The following is a 13,409-nucleotide window of genomic DNA, read 5'->3' on the forward strand; positions in this document are numbered from 1 at the left end:
AATGTATTCTAAATTTGCAATAAAAAAATTTTAAAATGAACAGAATAATTTCTGAAGGATCATGTGACATTGAAAACTGGAGTAATGGCTGAAATAAAATATGTTAAAATAGACAGCTATTTTAAATTGTAACAATATTTCACAATATCCAACAATGCCTGATTGGGCCACACAAAATTTAAAAAGACGCACACGTTTCATTGGCTTCAGTGGTGTAGTCAGTAGCAGAGCCGTTGAAAAACAGAGTTACGACACTACAATAGACTTCCAAAGGAACTGAGGAATGCGGAAGTAAAGGGTGTCATGAAGCCAATAGTTGGCTTCCAGCATTGAACCTCATTCATTTCAGTGTCTCTCAAGCACACTCGCTGGCAAGTTGATGAAATTACTGCATATTTTGAGATTTTATTGCATTAGTTGACCTCTCAGGAAACTTGATTTTATGAAGTGCGTTATAGTTAATGTTTATTGTTATATCGTTAGACTAAATGCAGATAGATAACGGGAGCAACACTGCAACAGCTACTATATCCAGATTCTCATATTTGAACAGTTTTTAGTCTCTCTGAGATATTCCGTCGAATCAGCCCATTCAAGGAATAACGTATCTAGCTCCTGGATATGGAGTTGAATTAAATTGTTTTTTTGTTTTGTTTTTTTTAACACTATTTAAAACTTCTTTCTTGGGTTAAATTCTGTATATGCTAACATTATTCATTTATATTCACCTGTTGTGTATGCTTATGTGAGTATCATAAAACATTATGACGTCAACAACATTAAAATTATAACATAAATGACCACTAGAACCAGTAGATGGCGGAAGAGGAAGACTTTTTTTCTCATGTTTGGTTCAAATCACTATTATAACATTAAAATATCTATTTTGGTCACTTTATTTGTACTGAAGTGTTAAATATGCAGGTTCATTGTAGGGAAAATCACAAAGTCTCATGAAAAACAAAAACTTATGTCTAAACATCACAATCAATCTTTATTTAAGTCATGTCTGTGTTTGTTTTAATGAGAGGATTTGTAGATAAGGAGAAGATTAGTGTAAAAAGTAAACTTGCAATTCATTCATCGTTTTGATCGATACTGAGCGGATTCTCATTACCAGCAAATTAAATATATGATTGTGTAAATAGCATCTACAGCTATTTGCACTTAGTATAAATAGCGTCTATCGCTAAGAAAATAAGCTATTTTCACTAAATAGAATCTAGTGCAAATAGCCACTGCCTTAAATAAATGCAGCCGTGATGAATAAGAAAAGGTGGGTCATATCCCGAGCTGCGTGATTCCTCTGCATAAATCAATGTACAGCTGGCTAAGTCTGATTGGACTGTTGTTCCAGAATCAACAAAGATGTTGATCCGAGATCATGTTGTACATGGTGAAATCATGTTCACCCTGTATTCTGGGTCTGTATAAAAGGTGTTTATTTAGTTTGAAGCAGTTTCAAGGGTGGCACACTTGGCATTGCCCGAGGATCCTGCAAGAGAGAATGCATTTTTAGTATCGTATGTTTGCTAAGAGTGACAGAAGACAGGAATAGGAAAGTTTGTGTGGAAAGCCCTTACATGGAATGGCTAACCCTAACCTGCACAGTTAGAATAATCAAAATTCGAAAAAATTAGAATGAGGTTAAGAAAAGATCCATGTGTGTATGCACGTGTTGTGAATTAGGTGTAAGCTTCTCATGAGAAGTTTTCCTGTGTGTATAAATAAAAAAGAATCCACACAATTCATCCACAGTTTTTAATGACACTCAGGCCCGGTTTCATACCTTTTATAAACGTGCCGTAGAAAAAAAATAAATAAATACTTGTGTGCATCTTGAAACAACAGTGGCACTGGATATTTTAAAATATGTCAGTGCAAGTTGCTTTCAGTTTAAGCAGCTCAAACATGCACTTTAGTCTGGGACTAGTTTAAACCTTGTCTGTGAAACCGGGGGCCAATGTCTTATTCAAGCTTACTGTGTATTATTATTTCAAGTGCTATATGGCATTTATCATGGAGATAATTAATTTAATTTAAGAATGGTAATTAGGAGAGGAGTTACAGGCATGTCAAACCAGTTGCAGATTCTGAATCTACTTTATATGTGCACACCAAACTCTGCAATCCACCATAAATGCCCATTTACATGTCAATCACATGTATTTCACACATGTAATTAGTTGCTTGTAAGCTGTCAGTGGTCCTGTCAGAGATGGCATCCCAGTGCGTAATTAGTGTTGTTTTCCTTTTAAAATCTAAAAATATGCCATGCAAACTTTCTTCTCATGTTGCTAAGATCGTTACTAAGCCTCATGCTTATTCCTCCTCTAATAATGAGACCTCTTTGGGTGAGAGTACATAGCAAAGATTGCTTGTAGAGAGACAGTGTACTCAAGGTATTTTTGAGGGGAAAAAAACTGAAAGTAATAAAATAAATCTGAAAAGTAGATCTGCACTCACCTGATCTTTTCAATCATATAGGAATTTTATTTGGATCAAGCTCTGAGATTTTTTGATAACGAGTTTCAAAGTTTGGTGGGCCATAAACTTTAAACATGCCATAGGAGAGAACTATTGTTGTAGTGACTGTTACATTTTATTTGTTTTTCCCACAACATCTACATTGGTTTCTCTTGTTTGTACAGTCATGTATGTATAAATAACATGTGATGCATATTGAATGGGCTATATTTTACACAGGGAAAACAGCCTTTATTTGGCTGAAATTACAGAATAAGAAGCACGCTATCTAGCTTTTTAATTAGATAAATAAATGGGACACTACATTTTATTCAAAGTCCACTGGATATTGACTCAATATCTTCAATACATTTTGACTTTAATAGGAAAAAATATATATATTATTCAATATTCTTTCTGACAACAAAGCACTTAAACATGACAAACTCGTACATGAAGACAGCATTATATATATATAATATATATATCCTAATATATATAATATATATATTATATATATAATATATATATATATATATATATATATATATATATATATATATATATATATATATATATATATATATATATATAATATAATATATATCCTGTATGTATTTATTATTTTACTTTTTAAGTTAGCTATCACCTTAACAAATAAATAATAATTATTTGATTGTGTGTTATGCTTCATTTTACAATGAAACTGAAGTTTTCTTCAATTCATTTTATGAAGCTAACTTCAATTTGATTTCTCTGGGCTCCAGCTGCTCTGAATCCCATAGAGTACTCAATAAGCACAGTGCCCTTCCTGAACATTCACTCCTTTCTATTGCTTTCCCCAATTATTCCACTATCTATCTTCTCATTCCTTTGTCCTTTGCTCTCCACAGTGGGACGCCATCACGGAGATGGATGAGCAAAATCGGCCCATCCACACCTTCCAGGTGTGCCATGTAATGGAACCAAACCAGAACAACTGGCTCCGTACAAACTGGATACCCCGTCAGGCTGCACAGAAGATCTACGTGGAGCTTCGCTTCACTCTGCGGGACTGCAACAGCATCCCCTGGGTCTCTGGCACCTGTAAGGAGACTTTTAACCTCCTCTACTTTGAAACAGATGAGCCACATGGTGCCAATGCTCATTTTCATCCTAACGAATATGCTAAAATCGATACTATTGCCGCAGACGAGAGTTTCACACAGACAGACCTGGGCGATCGTGTTCTGAGGCTGAATACCGAAGTGCGGGAAGTGGGACCAATAGCTCGTAAGGGTTTCTACTTGGCCTTCCAGGATGTGGGTGCATGTATCGCCCTGGTGTCTGTGCGAGTTTATTACAAAAAATGTCCGTCTACCCTGAGAAACCTCGCCGCCTTCCCCGACACTGTACCACGGGTGGATTCCTCTTCTTTGGTGGAGGTCAGGGGGGCGTGTGTTGAGAACGCAGAGGAACGTGACACACCCAAGCTGTACTGTGGTGCTGATGGTGATTGGCTGGTGCCGCTGGGCCGTTGCGTCTGCAGCATTGGCTATGAGGAAAGTGATGGTCTCTGTCTTGGTGAGTTCTAACACTAGATCTTGCTTTGTTCTCTCTCTTTCTCTCTCTCTCTCTCTCTCTCTCTCTCTCTCTCTCTCTCTCTCTCTCTCTCTTCTCTGCTTATAAGGTTATAAGGCCTATAAGGTTATCCATTAATGTTCCAATACATATATGTACATATACTCTAAGTTCAAAAGTTTGGGGTCCTAAGATTTTTTAATGTTTTTTGAAAGAAGTATTTTATGATCAAAAAAGCCTGCATTTATTTAACCACAAACACTATAGCAATTTAAAATAACTGTTTTCTATTTGAATATATTTTAAAATGTAATTTTATCCCGTGATGGCAAAAGTGTTGTAGCAGCCATTACTCCAATCTTCAGTGTCACATGTACCTTAAAACATTCTAATATGCTGATTGAAAAAATAGAAATTTTGAAACATTTCCTGTCACTTTTCTTACTTGACCATAAACGTTTGAATGGTATGCATACAAAATTAAACTGCAGGAATATGTAATCCATCTGTTGGTTTTTAATTTAAAAAATGTCACCAAGCAGAAAACTAAAGTTTACTCTGTCTGCAAACCGCATTGTGGACAAGTGCTTCCAGTGGAGCCTTATTTATTATAAAGGGACTGATTAATTTTGATGTGCCACTCGTGTCCAATAAGGATGTGGTGTAACTGTAGGTTGTCAATGGTTACCAAGCAACATAGCAACTTGTCACATTAGGCTATTATAGAATTCATCTGATGTGTGGTTACAGGTGTGCATATCTGCTTACAACAAGAGGTTGACCGATTCATCGGTTTTGCCGATTAATCGGCACCGATAGCTGATTGTGGAACAATCGGTTATCTGCAAAAATCCACACCGATAGTTTTTCCGGGTTGCGTCCGTTGCTGGAGCGGCTGAGACGGAATCGGCACGGATAGCTGATTGGTGGAACAATCGGTTATCTGCAAAAATCCACACCGATAGTTTTTCCGGGTTGCGTCCGTTGCTGGAGCGGCTGAGACGGGTGCGCTGCCATTACACAGTACAAGGGCTCTGAGAAGGGTCTGCTGCCATTATATAGCACGAGAGCGGCCTCTAGAGGCGAAATAAAAACTCACTGACGCCTTGTTTACATTCACAAGTGAGGCAGCACGCGGCGCTGCACGGAGAGAGCTTGACACATCAGATGCGCGTTTAAAACACGACAGCGAAACGGTATGAATACAGAACACTACAGTACTTGTTTACAAATCATTATAAAGTAATTAATTTCCTGACTATATGCTGCATTAACAGGTAAAGAACAGCAGTGTATATGTTTGTCAACGAGGCTGAGAGAACGCTAACGCTATTTTATCAGATAATCGCCTTCTAAAAAAGCAGACTAATAATAAGATTCCATTTGTAACATTAAGTAAGGTTAATAAATGCTGTGGAAGTATTGTTCATTGTTAGTATGTTAATTTCAACATTAAATTGAGTTTGAATTTTTGTTTTTATCTGTTAACCTTGGTTAATGAACTATGAACTAACATGAATGATCAAGGGACAATTGTATTGCTCATATTAATACATGCTGTAAAAATGTATGCATAATGCATATAGTTCATGTAAGCTAATACATCCTTTTTGCATAGGGACTTGCATAGTGTTACCTATGAAATGTACATGCATGTTTCTAGGTTATAGATAAAGAAACAAATTTGACCTGTAATATTTTAATGTTTAAATAGTTTTCTAAAGAATTTGTTTACTTAAAACTTCTCATTTTAATATTCATATTTATAAGTTTTTAATTTAGCACATTTTCATAGATCAGTAGCCTACTGTTTTTTATTTCTTGTTGTAATGTTCAGCACTGTTTTACTTATGTTTTTTTATCCAGTATCCATTTTAAAAACTATCGTTGATTAATCGGTTATTGGCAGGTGCGCTCCAACCTAGTTATCGGTATCGGTAAAATCAACTATCGGTCGACCTCTACTTGCAACAGTTTTTAAGGTGTGCATATCTGGTTGTAACAGCTTTTTAACTGTGTTGAGACTTTTGGTCTTAACCGTTTTATTATAGCTTAATGCAAAGCTGCTGTTTTTGTACTGATGCCTGACTTTTATTAATTTGTTATGAATAATTTTACATTTTGGTCTGGGTCAATCATGGTCAAATAAACAAATTACTTGATAATTAATATATAATTAATAAGTGATTAATTAGTAATTAAGTAAGTTTTTCATTGGATTATCCAAAAATGTTTATTATATAATATACAGTATAAAACGTAAAAAAAAACTAAAAAAAACTAATGTACGTCAAATATAATAAAACTAAAAATAAGCCTATTATGAGGATAGTAGTTCTGGCCCTGCGACCTTTAATTAGTCAAGTTTTTTCCAAGACTGCTAATATTAAGTATTACACCACTGAGACGTTTCACTATTTTATCACTCAGCTTGTCTGTGTTCTCAGGTTTTAATTCATATAAGGGTATGTGAGCTATGATTTTGCCAGGAGCAAATGCAGTATCTATATTCTCTGGCTTCAGATTCACTCGGAAACAGGCAACACGAGTAAAAAGCGAAGTGATTAAAGAATAATTTCAGCCGGGAGGGAAAATTACTGTCACTCCATTCCACTCGTATATTGTATTCCAGTCTGAACGTTGCTTGCCAATGCGCACAGCTTGATACTTTACTTTTTTTTTGGTAACTGGTGGAGAACAAGTATAAGCACTAACAGGCCAGACTTTGAAATGGGTGCCAGTCAGCTTCAGCCATCAGCTCCTGTATAGTTGTATAAAAAGCTAAATCAAAGTGATTTTCAGCACAACAGCACTTGCTGGTAGGACATTGCAGTTAACAAGGTAAAAAAATTATAAAATGACCTAAGATTTTGGTCACACCGCCCACATCTACTTCGTTTTTGATTGACTGAGAAAAGCCCCATTCCTGACAGTAGATGAAAGTAGATGAGAGAATTCTGCTGTGATCCAGTGATGCAAGTACATCTCCTGTATGGAAAGAGGAAGGGACAGCCATGATAGAGACATCAGTGATTGACCCGGTTCATGCTGCCGCAGCCTGAGGGGAAGTTTTCTGTACATGTGAGAGAATAGAAGATGGCAGTGGCAGTCAGAGGCATCATTACATTCCCCTCATTATAATACAGTAACTGAGCATTTCGACCATTCTCGAAGTGTTTTAAGGATTCTGTAGTGTGAGAGGCACTCGTTTTCAGTCTCTTTCTCAGGATTTGCTAGATGCACAAGATGAAGTATCACTCTTAAGATAGCATGCTGTCTGCGATATGATTTAGACTTAGTGAGTATACATCAAAAGCAAAGCTCTGCTGTCACAGGGCCATTCGGTGCATCTCTACAACCTGCCTCCTCCCGTTTTCTGCCACCTCTGCCTCTTTCTTCCTTTTTGCACATTATCTAAGCAGATCACTCCTCAGATTAAGGCTGCAATCGCACTGGCACCTGTCAAAGCCCTAATCAAATCCCCAGCGTCAGGGCGGCTCCCGCTGCACAGTGAATCCATAATCAGCTCTCCCCTGCCCATCAGAGACCAGTTGCTCAGCATGGTGTTTGTGTGTGTGTGTGTGTGTGTGTGTGTGTGTGTGTGTGTGTGTGTGTGTGTGTGTGTGTGTGTGTGTGTGTGTGTGTGTGTGTGTGTGTGTGTGTGTGTGTGTGTGTGTGTGTGTGTGTGTCAGAGACAGAAGCAGAGAAATAGAGAGACAGACTTTCAGAGTATATGCCGAATTCAATGAACAACTTCTCAACTGTTGGGGAGTTTGATCTTTTGGAATCCAGCTGTGTCAGTTCCAGGTTGGCATTGTATGTTCAGTAATGTACTAATAACCATTCTCGGGTGTGTTTTAACAGTAGGGATGCAATGATTTTAAAATGTTGACCAATTCTGATAATTATTAAGCCAATAAAGGTTTTATTTAATGTTTGCAAAATTTCCTATGCAAATAAAAGGTATTTTGTCAATATTAAAGCAATGCATGAGGCACTGCTCACAAAAAGCTTGATGCAAAACACTGGGAAATGTTTCACCCTCACTTGAAACTCCTGATCATGTAGATTCCTATGAAATGACTGGCTTTCAAATGCAATATTTCGCCAAGAAGCAGTACATGTGACCACTCCTTATACTGATAAATGCCACATATTAAAATTCTATATTATTTTATGTAAATAAATAAAAAATAAAACCTTGAAATCAGAAAAAGATTTGCTAAAGATTACATGTAACACCGTTCTTACGTTATTAGTGCTAAATCTGAGCTTTAAATAAGTGATGATGGAAAAGGTAGTCTAAATGTGGGGAAAAGAGCATGCACAATTAAATATCCAATATCAAATTATACCAATAAAATAAAAACTCAATATTGGCTAATAAGCAATATAGTGATGATATTCTGTGCATCCCAATTAAAAAACGTTATTTTAACCACATGAAACAACTTTCTTAGTAGCTCTTAAACACTTCTCGGCCCTCTGCCAACTCTCTGGCATTACGGGACATCAGATGTGTTCATTGTTTGTACACTTCAGAATCCCAGCAGATGCAGTATTATCATATCCTTGCATTGTTTGCCTAATATATCATAAATTATTTTTACATTCTACTCATTTGACATTTGCCTGGAGATACTGTCTGTACTGTTGCTGGGCTAATGCTCTGGGGCACCTCTGACCTGCTGTGGCGCTTTAGAATCTCAGAATCTTGGAATCTTTAGGGTTTAAAAAGCTTGTCACGTTATAGATAAGTCTATAGTTCCATTGTACATTTCTAATCTCTTAAAGATTAGAAGAAGCGTGTCTTTTTTTAATATATATTAAACCACTTAATCCTATCACTGTTTAATGTACAGAGACGACTACAAGTAAGCCATTTTTATGGTGCATTCCTGAAGGGTTTGTGGTTTTGCGACTCTTTCAGGACATTGCCCTCTCTGTTAAAGTAATACAACAATCATTTCAGCTTCTGCCTCAACCATTGGCGTTTTACTGTTTGGCAGATGGGATAGGGTGAAAATGATGATAAAAGTAATAAAAGAAATGTGAATAGTTGATATTATTTTTGCATTGTATTCCTCTAGTTCAGTGGTTCTAAACTTTTTTGACATCAAGACCTCCCTTTGTCCAAGACAATGCTCTAAGGCCCTGATATGTAAGTTGATACTTCTGTTGTAATAATAATAAAAAGAATAAAATATGATGTCAGTTTAATGTTGTAAAATTTTTTATTATTTTGTATCATTTTAACTAAGATTATGATACCATAGCTACATTTAAATAATTGTAAGACTTACTGGAGCACATTTTATGCATAAATGAATGGCACATTTGCGTATTAGAATTATTAAGAGTAAAATATGTTAGCATGCAATTCAAAATATTCCACCACATTGCCGCTAATGCAGAAGTAACTGCATAGTTCACCATTAACACAATTAATTAATACATTGAGAAACATACAATTAACACATTTACAAATTTGCTAACACATTTTTTAATGTGCATAGACATTTTATCACTCATCACACATGATGTGGGGTTCTATGGTGTTGGTTCCATTTAAAATGTATTTTGACAGCCTGACATCTTTTTTTTTTTTTTTTTTGCTGTACAGATTTTGCATCTATACCAATCTGTCAGATTTTTCATATTAATCTCTACTCAGGTTGTGCAATTATCCAAATTGTGTGTACACGTATGTCTGGGAAATGCAATAACCGGCTTTTGGATTTATATATTTTGATATGGATGATGGAAAACACAAGCTGAGCTGATTTTAAGCCTGCAAAAGGCGCTTTGTCCTCAAAGCCTGTTGTTTACTTGGGCCTTGGAAAGAGTTTTCAGTCTTGATTCTAATCAGTGCTGACTGGAACCGCAAAGCAAGGCAAATATTGTTTTAACTGTATTGCATTAATACATTGGTATCCTCTATCTTTATTCACACCTCTGATCATAAACACTAGGTTTCTTTGGCATATCTATCTCTATTTTGTTTTGTTTCTTCTGCCATGTGTCACCTACATGCACCAGTTTCTTTATCCATTATATCAACACTTGTCTGCCGTTTGCTCTCCTTCCCTGTCATGTTCTGATACTCCACTGTGTTGAATCAATGATCTGTTCTGCCAGCTGTGAGGGATTGTTGGAAAGGTACATACTGAATGTGTGTGTTCTGACTTTAAGTTTACTTTGCCCCAGGACTGAAGGAGGCAAGACAGGGACATTGAACCAATCCAGTAATTGCCAGATAGCTCATTCAAATTCAGCAGCCAGCATTTCTCTTATTACCACATGTGGCAAAGGTAAACTAAAGTGGTAGGTGACTTTTTAAGACATTTCAGATTGACATTTGACAAGAGATGCTTTTGCATTGACACAAAGATGCACGCTTGAAGAAACACATTTGATCATATCTTGAGCAGGAGAAACAAAAGCCATCAATCTCTTATTTCCTATTTATTAGGATGCAGGGGTGCTCTGCTGCTGCTCAAGCATGTTATGGTTTACGTAGAACAAACAAATGTAAGGATTTTTTCATTTGTGTCAACAGACTCAACACAGTTATTCTTATATTTATGTATTTTTTTGTTCTACATTTGAGCACTCCAAACAAACCATCTCAGAATTCTGAGTTGAATTTACTTTAACTCTATGGTGAGGTTTGCTTTCAACGTACAAATTTCTGCATGTTTATTTTGACATTGCCTGATTCAAAAATTTGCTGTTAAGACCTACTAAAATTTACCAAAATAAGTTTTATAATTGAAAAAAAAAACAATTTAAATAATAATTTTTTTGTAGAGTGCTTTTCATAATACATATTGTTTCACAGCAGCTTTACAGAAAATACAGGTTTCTACATTACAATTTAGTTTGATCTGTTATCAGTGGTGACTGTGTCCAAGTAATGCATTTCAGAAATATATACAAATCATGCAGTCATCTAACATCATGCATTGATTTTAGGAAGAAACAATGAGCTCATTGTAATCATTACAACTTGCGAACATAATGATTACAATATAAAATTTTGCATTGATGCAGAGTTTGGGTCATCTGAAGTCCCCGCAGGAGTTGGAGTGATCTCTTCACAGGTGCTGGGGTATCTGACGTCTTCATAAGAGGCTGGATCCAAACTGGAGCTGGCTTAGTCTTTATTTACCTTGGAATGGGCATCCTGAGATAAAACAGAAAAGCAAATGGAAAATAAAAAAGCATAACTTTTCAAGCAAAGATAATCATGCGCTTTTGATCTGATATAACTTGAGTACAAGTTTTTGAGATGTATTAGGTGAATGCTTGGCTAAAGAGATGTGTCTTTTTCATAGGTTCACTTCGACGCTGCGTCAGTAGCTGAAGCTATGAGAATACCCTATGGTGTGACAATTGTCTGAAGCCCATGTAGTATCATGGCAATTTATTAGCAGATAGAGCTAGCATCCCTTGCTGAGGCATCAGTTCACTAACACCTTTTAAGGACATGCTTGTGCATCTTTTCTCATTATATTCAGCTACTCACTCTTCACTGCTCAGAGCAGATACGATGGTGTTCCGTAAGTGGTGGCTCTGTAATCGAGGACACACAGTGTCTTGGTTTCAATCATGGACACTTGACCTTCTGTAGCCTATATAGAGTTTTCGGATTTAATTTCTCTTGCTGTGGACAAGCTTAAGCTGTCCAGCCAGAGTCCAACTTGGATGAGTGTTTTCTAGCAGGCCGTAGAGGAGGGCAACTGATTTGTGATCTTTGTGCTACAAAGCACGTGGCTCGTGCTATTTGTTGTTTGATAGCAGGTTTGGTTGCAACCAAACCCCATTTCTGGCTGAATTTAATGTACATCCGTGAAAGAGAGATCTTTCTGCTAGATGCTCTGCTTTTGCAGTCTGGGCTCTTTGCGACGCAGCTGACAGCTGACAATTTCAAAAACTGTAAAGCTTAGTTGCCTCTCTCCTCCTTCAGCCAGTTCCACTGCTTGGTGCTATTCGAACGGTAACAGGTTTTTTTGTGCAAACTTTGTCTTCAGGCCACAGGATACTAGTCTAGCTTTATTGTGATGCTCTACAGACAATGAGTGGAACTCCCATTCATCACGTAGGGTCCTTTGCTTCTGCTCAAACCATATATTTTCCAAATTGGATGCTCCCTGCTGCTATGTTGTTTCAGGGCTCGGTGTCAGAAAGTCTGTCACAAAACAATTCTATACCCCTCATATCTCATGCACTGCTCAGAGATGTGCCCTCAGGCAGTCACATCTCATGATGGTGTAGAGTGTCGCCTGACCTTGTGTAGAGTTTGATGCGCCTCGTAAATGACTTTACAGTGTATCAAGCTGGGTTCGGTATCCAGTTTTGGCATTGTCTGCCTCATTTCATTGGAGTACTTATCAATCTAGTTGGAGATCAGGAAACTCCAATTTTACGTCAGGAAATGTTTCCTTCTGGAAAAAGGATCTAAAGAAGTGGTCCCTTCTTCCCTGAGCGAATTCAAATTTTATAGCCGGTATTTTCTGGTGTTAAATAAGGAAAGAGGGTTACGTCCCATCTCGAACTCTGCACTCGGAAATGCAGTTTCAAGATGTTGATGCTTAAACTTATTCAGAGAACTGGTGGATGCATATTTTCAAATTCTGATTATTCAGAGACACAAGGGAGTTTCTCATGTTAAATTTCAAGTTCTTCCATTATGCCTAGTAATGAATTACTTATTCTAGACCTGAAGGGCTGTCATGTTGTGTTGAGGATGGACAATATGTCTCTGGACTCTGAACCACAGAGGAGGATGCGTACTAGCACGTTGAATAGATACAGTCTAGTGCAGTGCATTCAAAACAAGAATGTGTCCCTTAGAGCAGTTAATTTTCGAGGAAGTCTGAATCATGGAGTGGACCATCTTTTGAGACACGGGCTGAGGCCCTGGGGATTGGGTCTCAGATCTTCAACCTAATTAAAAGGTTTGTCCGAGCAGAGCTGGTTCACTGTGTCTCCCTCAGCACCTCTGGGAATAAATGCTTTGGTGCAGGTGTTGCCCAAGGGCAATCTGTATGCCTTTCCACCAGTGCACTTACTTCTGTGGAGAGTTTGGAAGGACAAGGTCCATCTTTTCTTAGAGGTCCCGTCTCATGTTTGGCTCTCAGATCTGGCATCTCTTCTGGAGAAATCTTCATGGAGAATCTTTGTTATGGCAGACCAGCTATTGCAGCTGAAAAACCTTCTGTCCAGAGGCTTTATCAGGCTCCTTTGAGCCGCCACTAGAGTCAGCCTTGAATGACCCTTTGACTCTCAAGAGGTTTCTCTTGTTGGCTCTCACATCTCTCAAGAGAATTAGGGAATTGAGGCTTTGTCATTGAGCCCTTCCTGTTTGCATTTTGCTCCCG

General features: G+C 37.4%; 1 protein-coding gene across 1 annotated transcript in view; it reads left to right on the forward strand.

Moving 5' to 3' along the window:
- The window catches only part of epha6 (eph receptor A6), a gene marked incomplete at its 3' end in the record, with an annotated part of 193,751 nt that overhangs the window by 54,471 nt on the left and 125,871 nt on the right, over positions 1-13,409 (forward strand). Inside the window, exon 3 of the mRNA XM_079813446.1 lies at positions 3,360-4,029. Within this exon, the coding sequence (XP_079669572.1) occupies positions 3,360-4,029 (670 nt within the window). The remainder of the gene's footprint in view (positions 1-3,359; positions 4,030-13,409) is intronic.

Source organism: Gobio gobio, assembly GCF_949357685.1.
Source record: "Gobio gobio genome assembly, chromosome: 3".
Lineage (NCBI taxonomy): Eukaryota > Metazoa > Chordata > Actinopteri > Cypriniformes > Gobionidae > Gobio > Gobio gobio.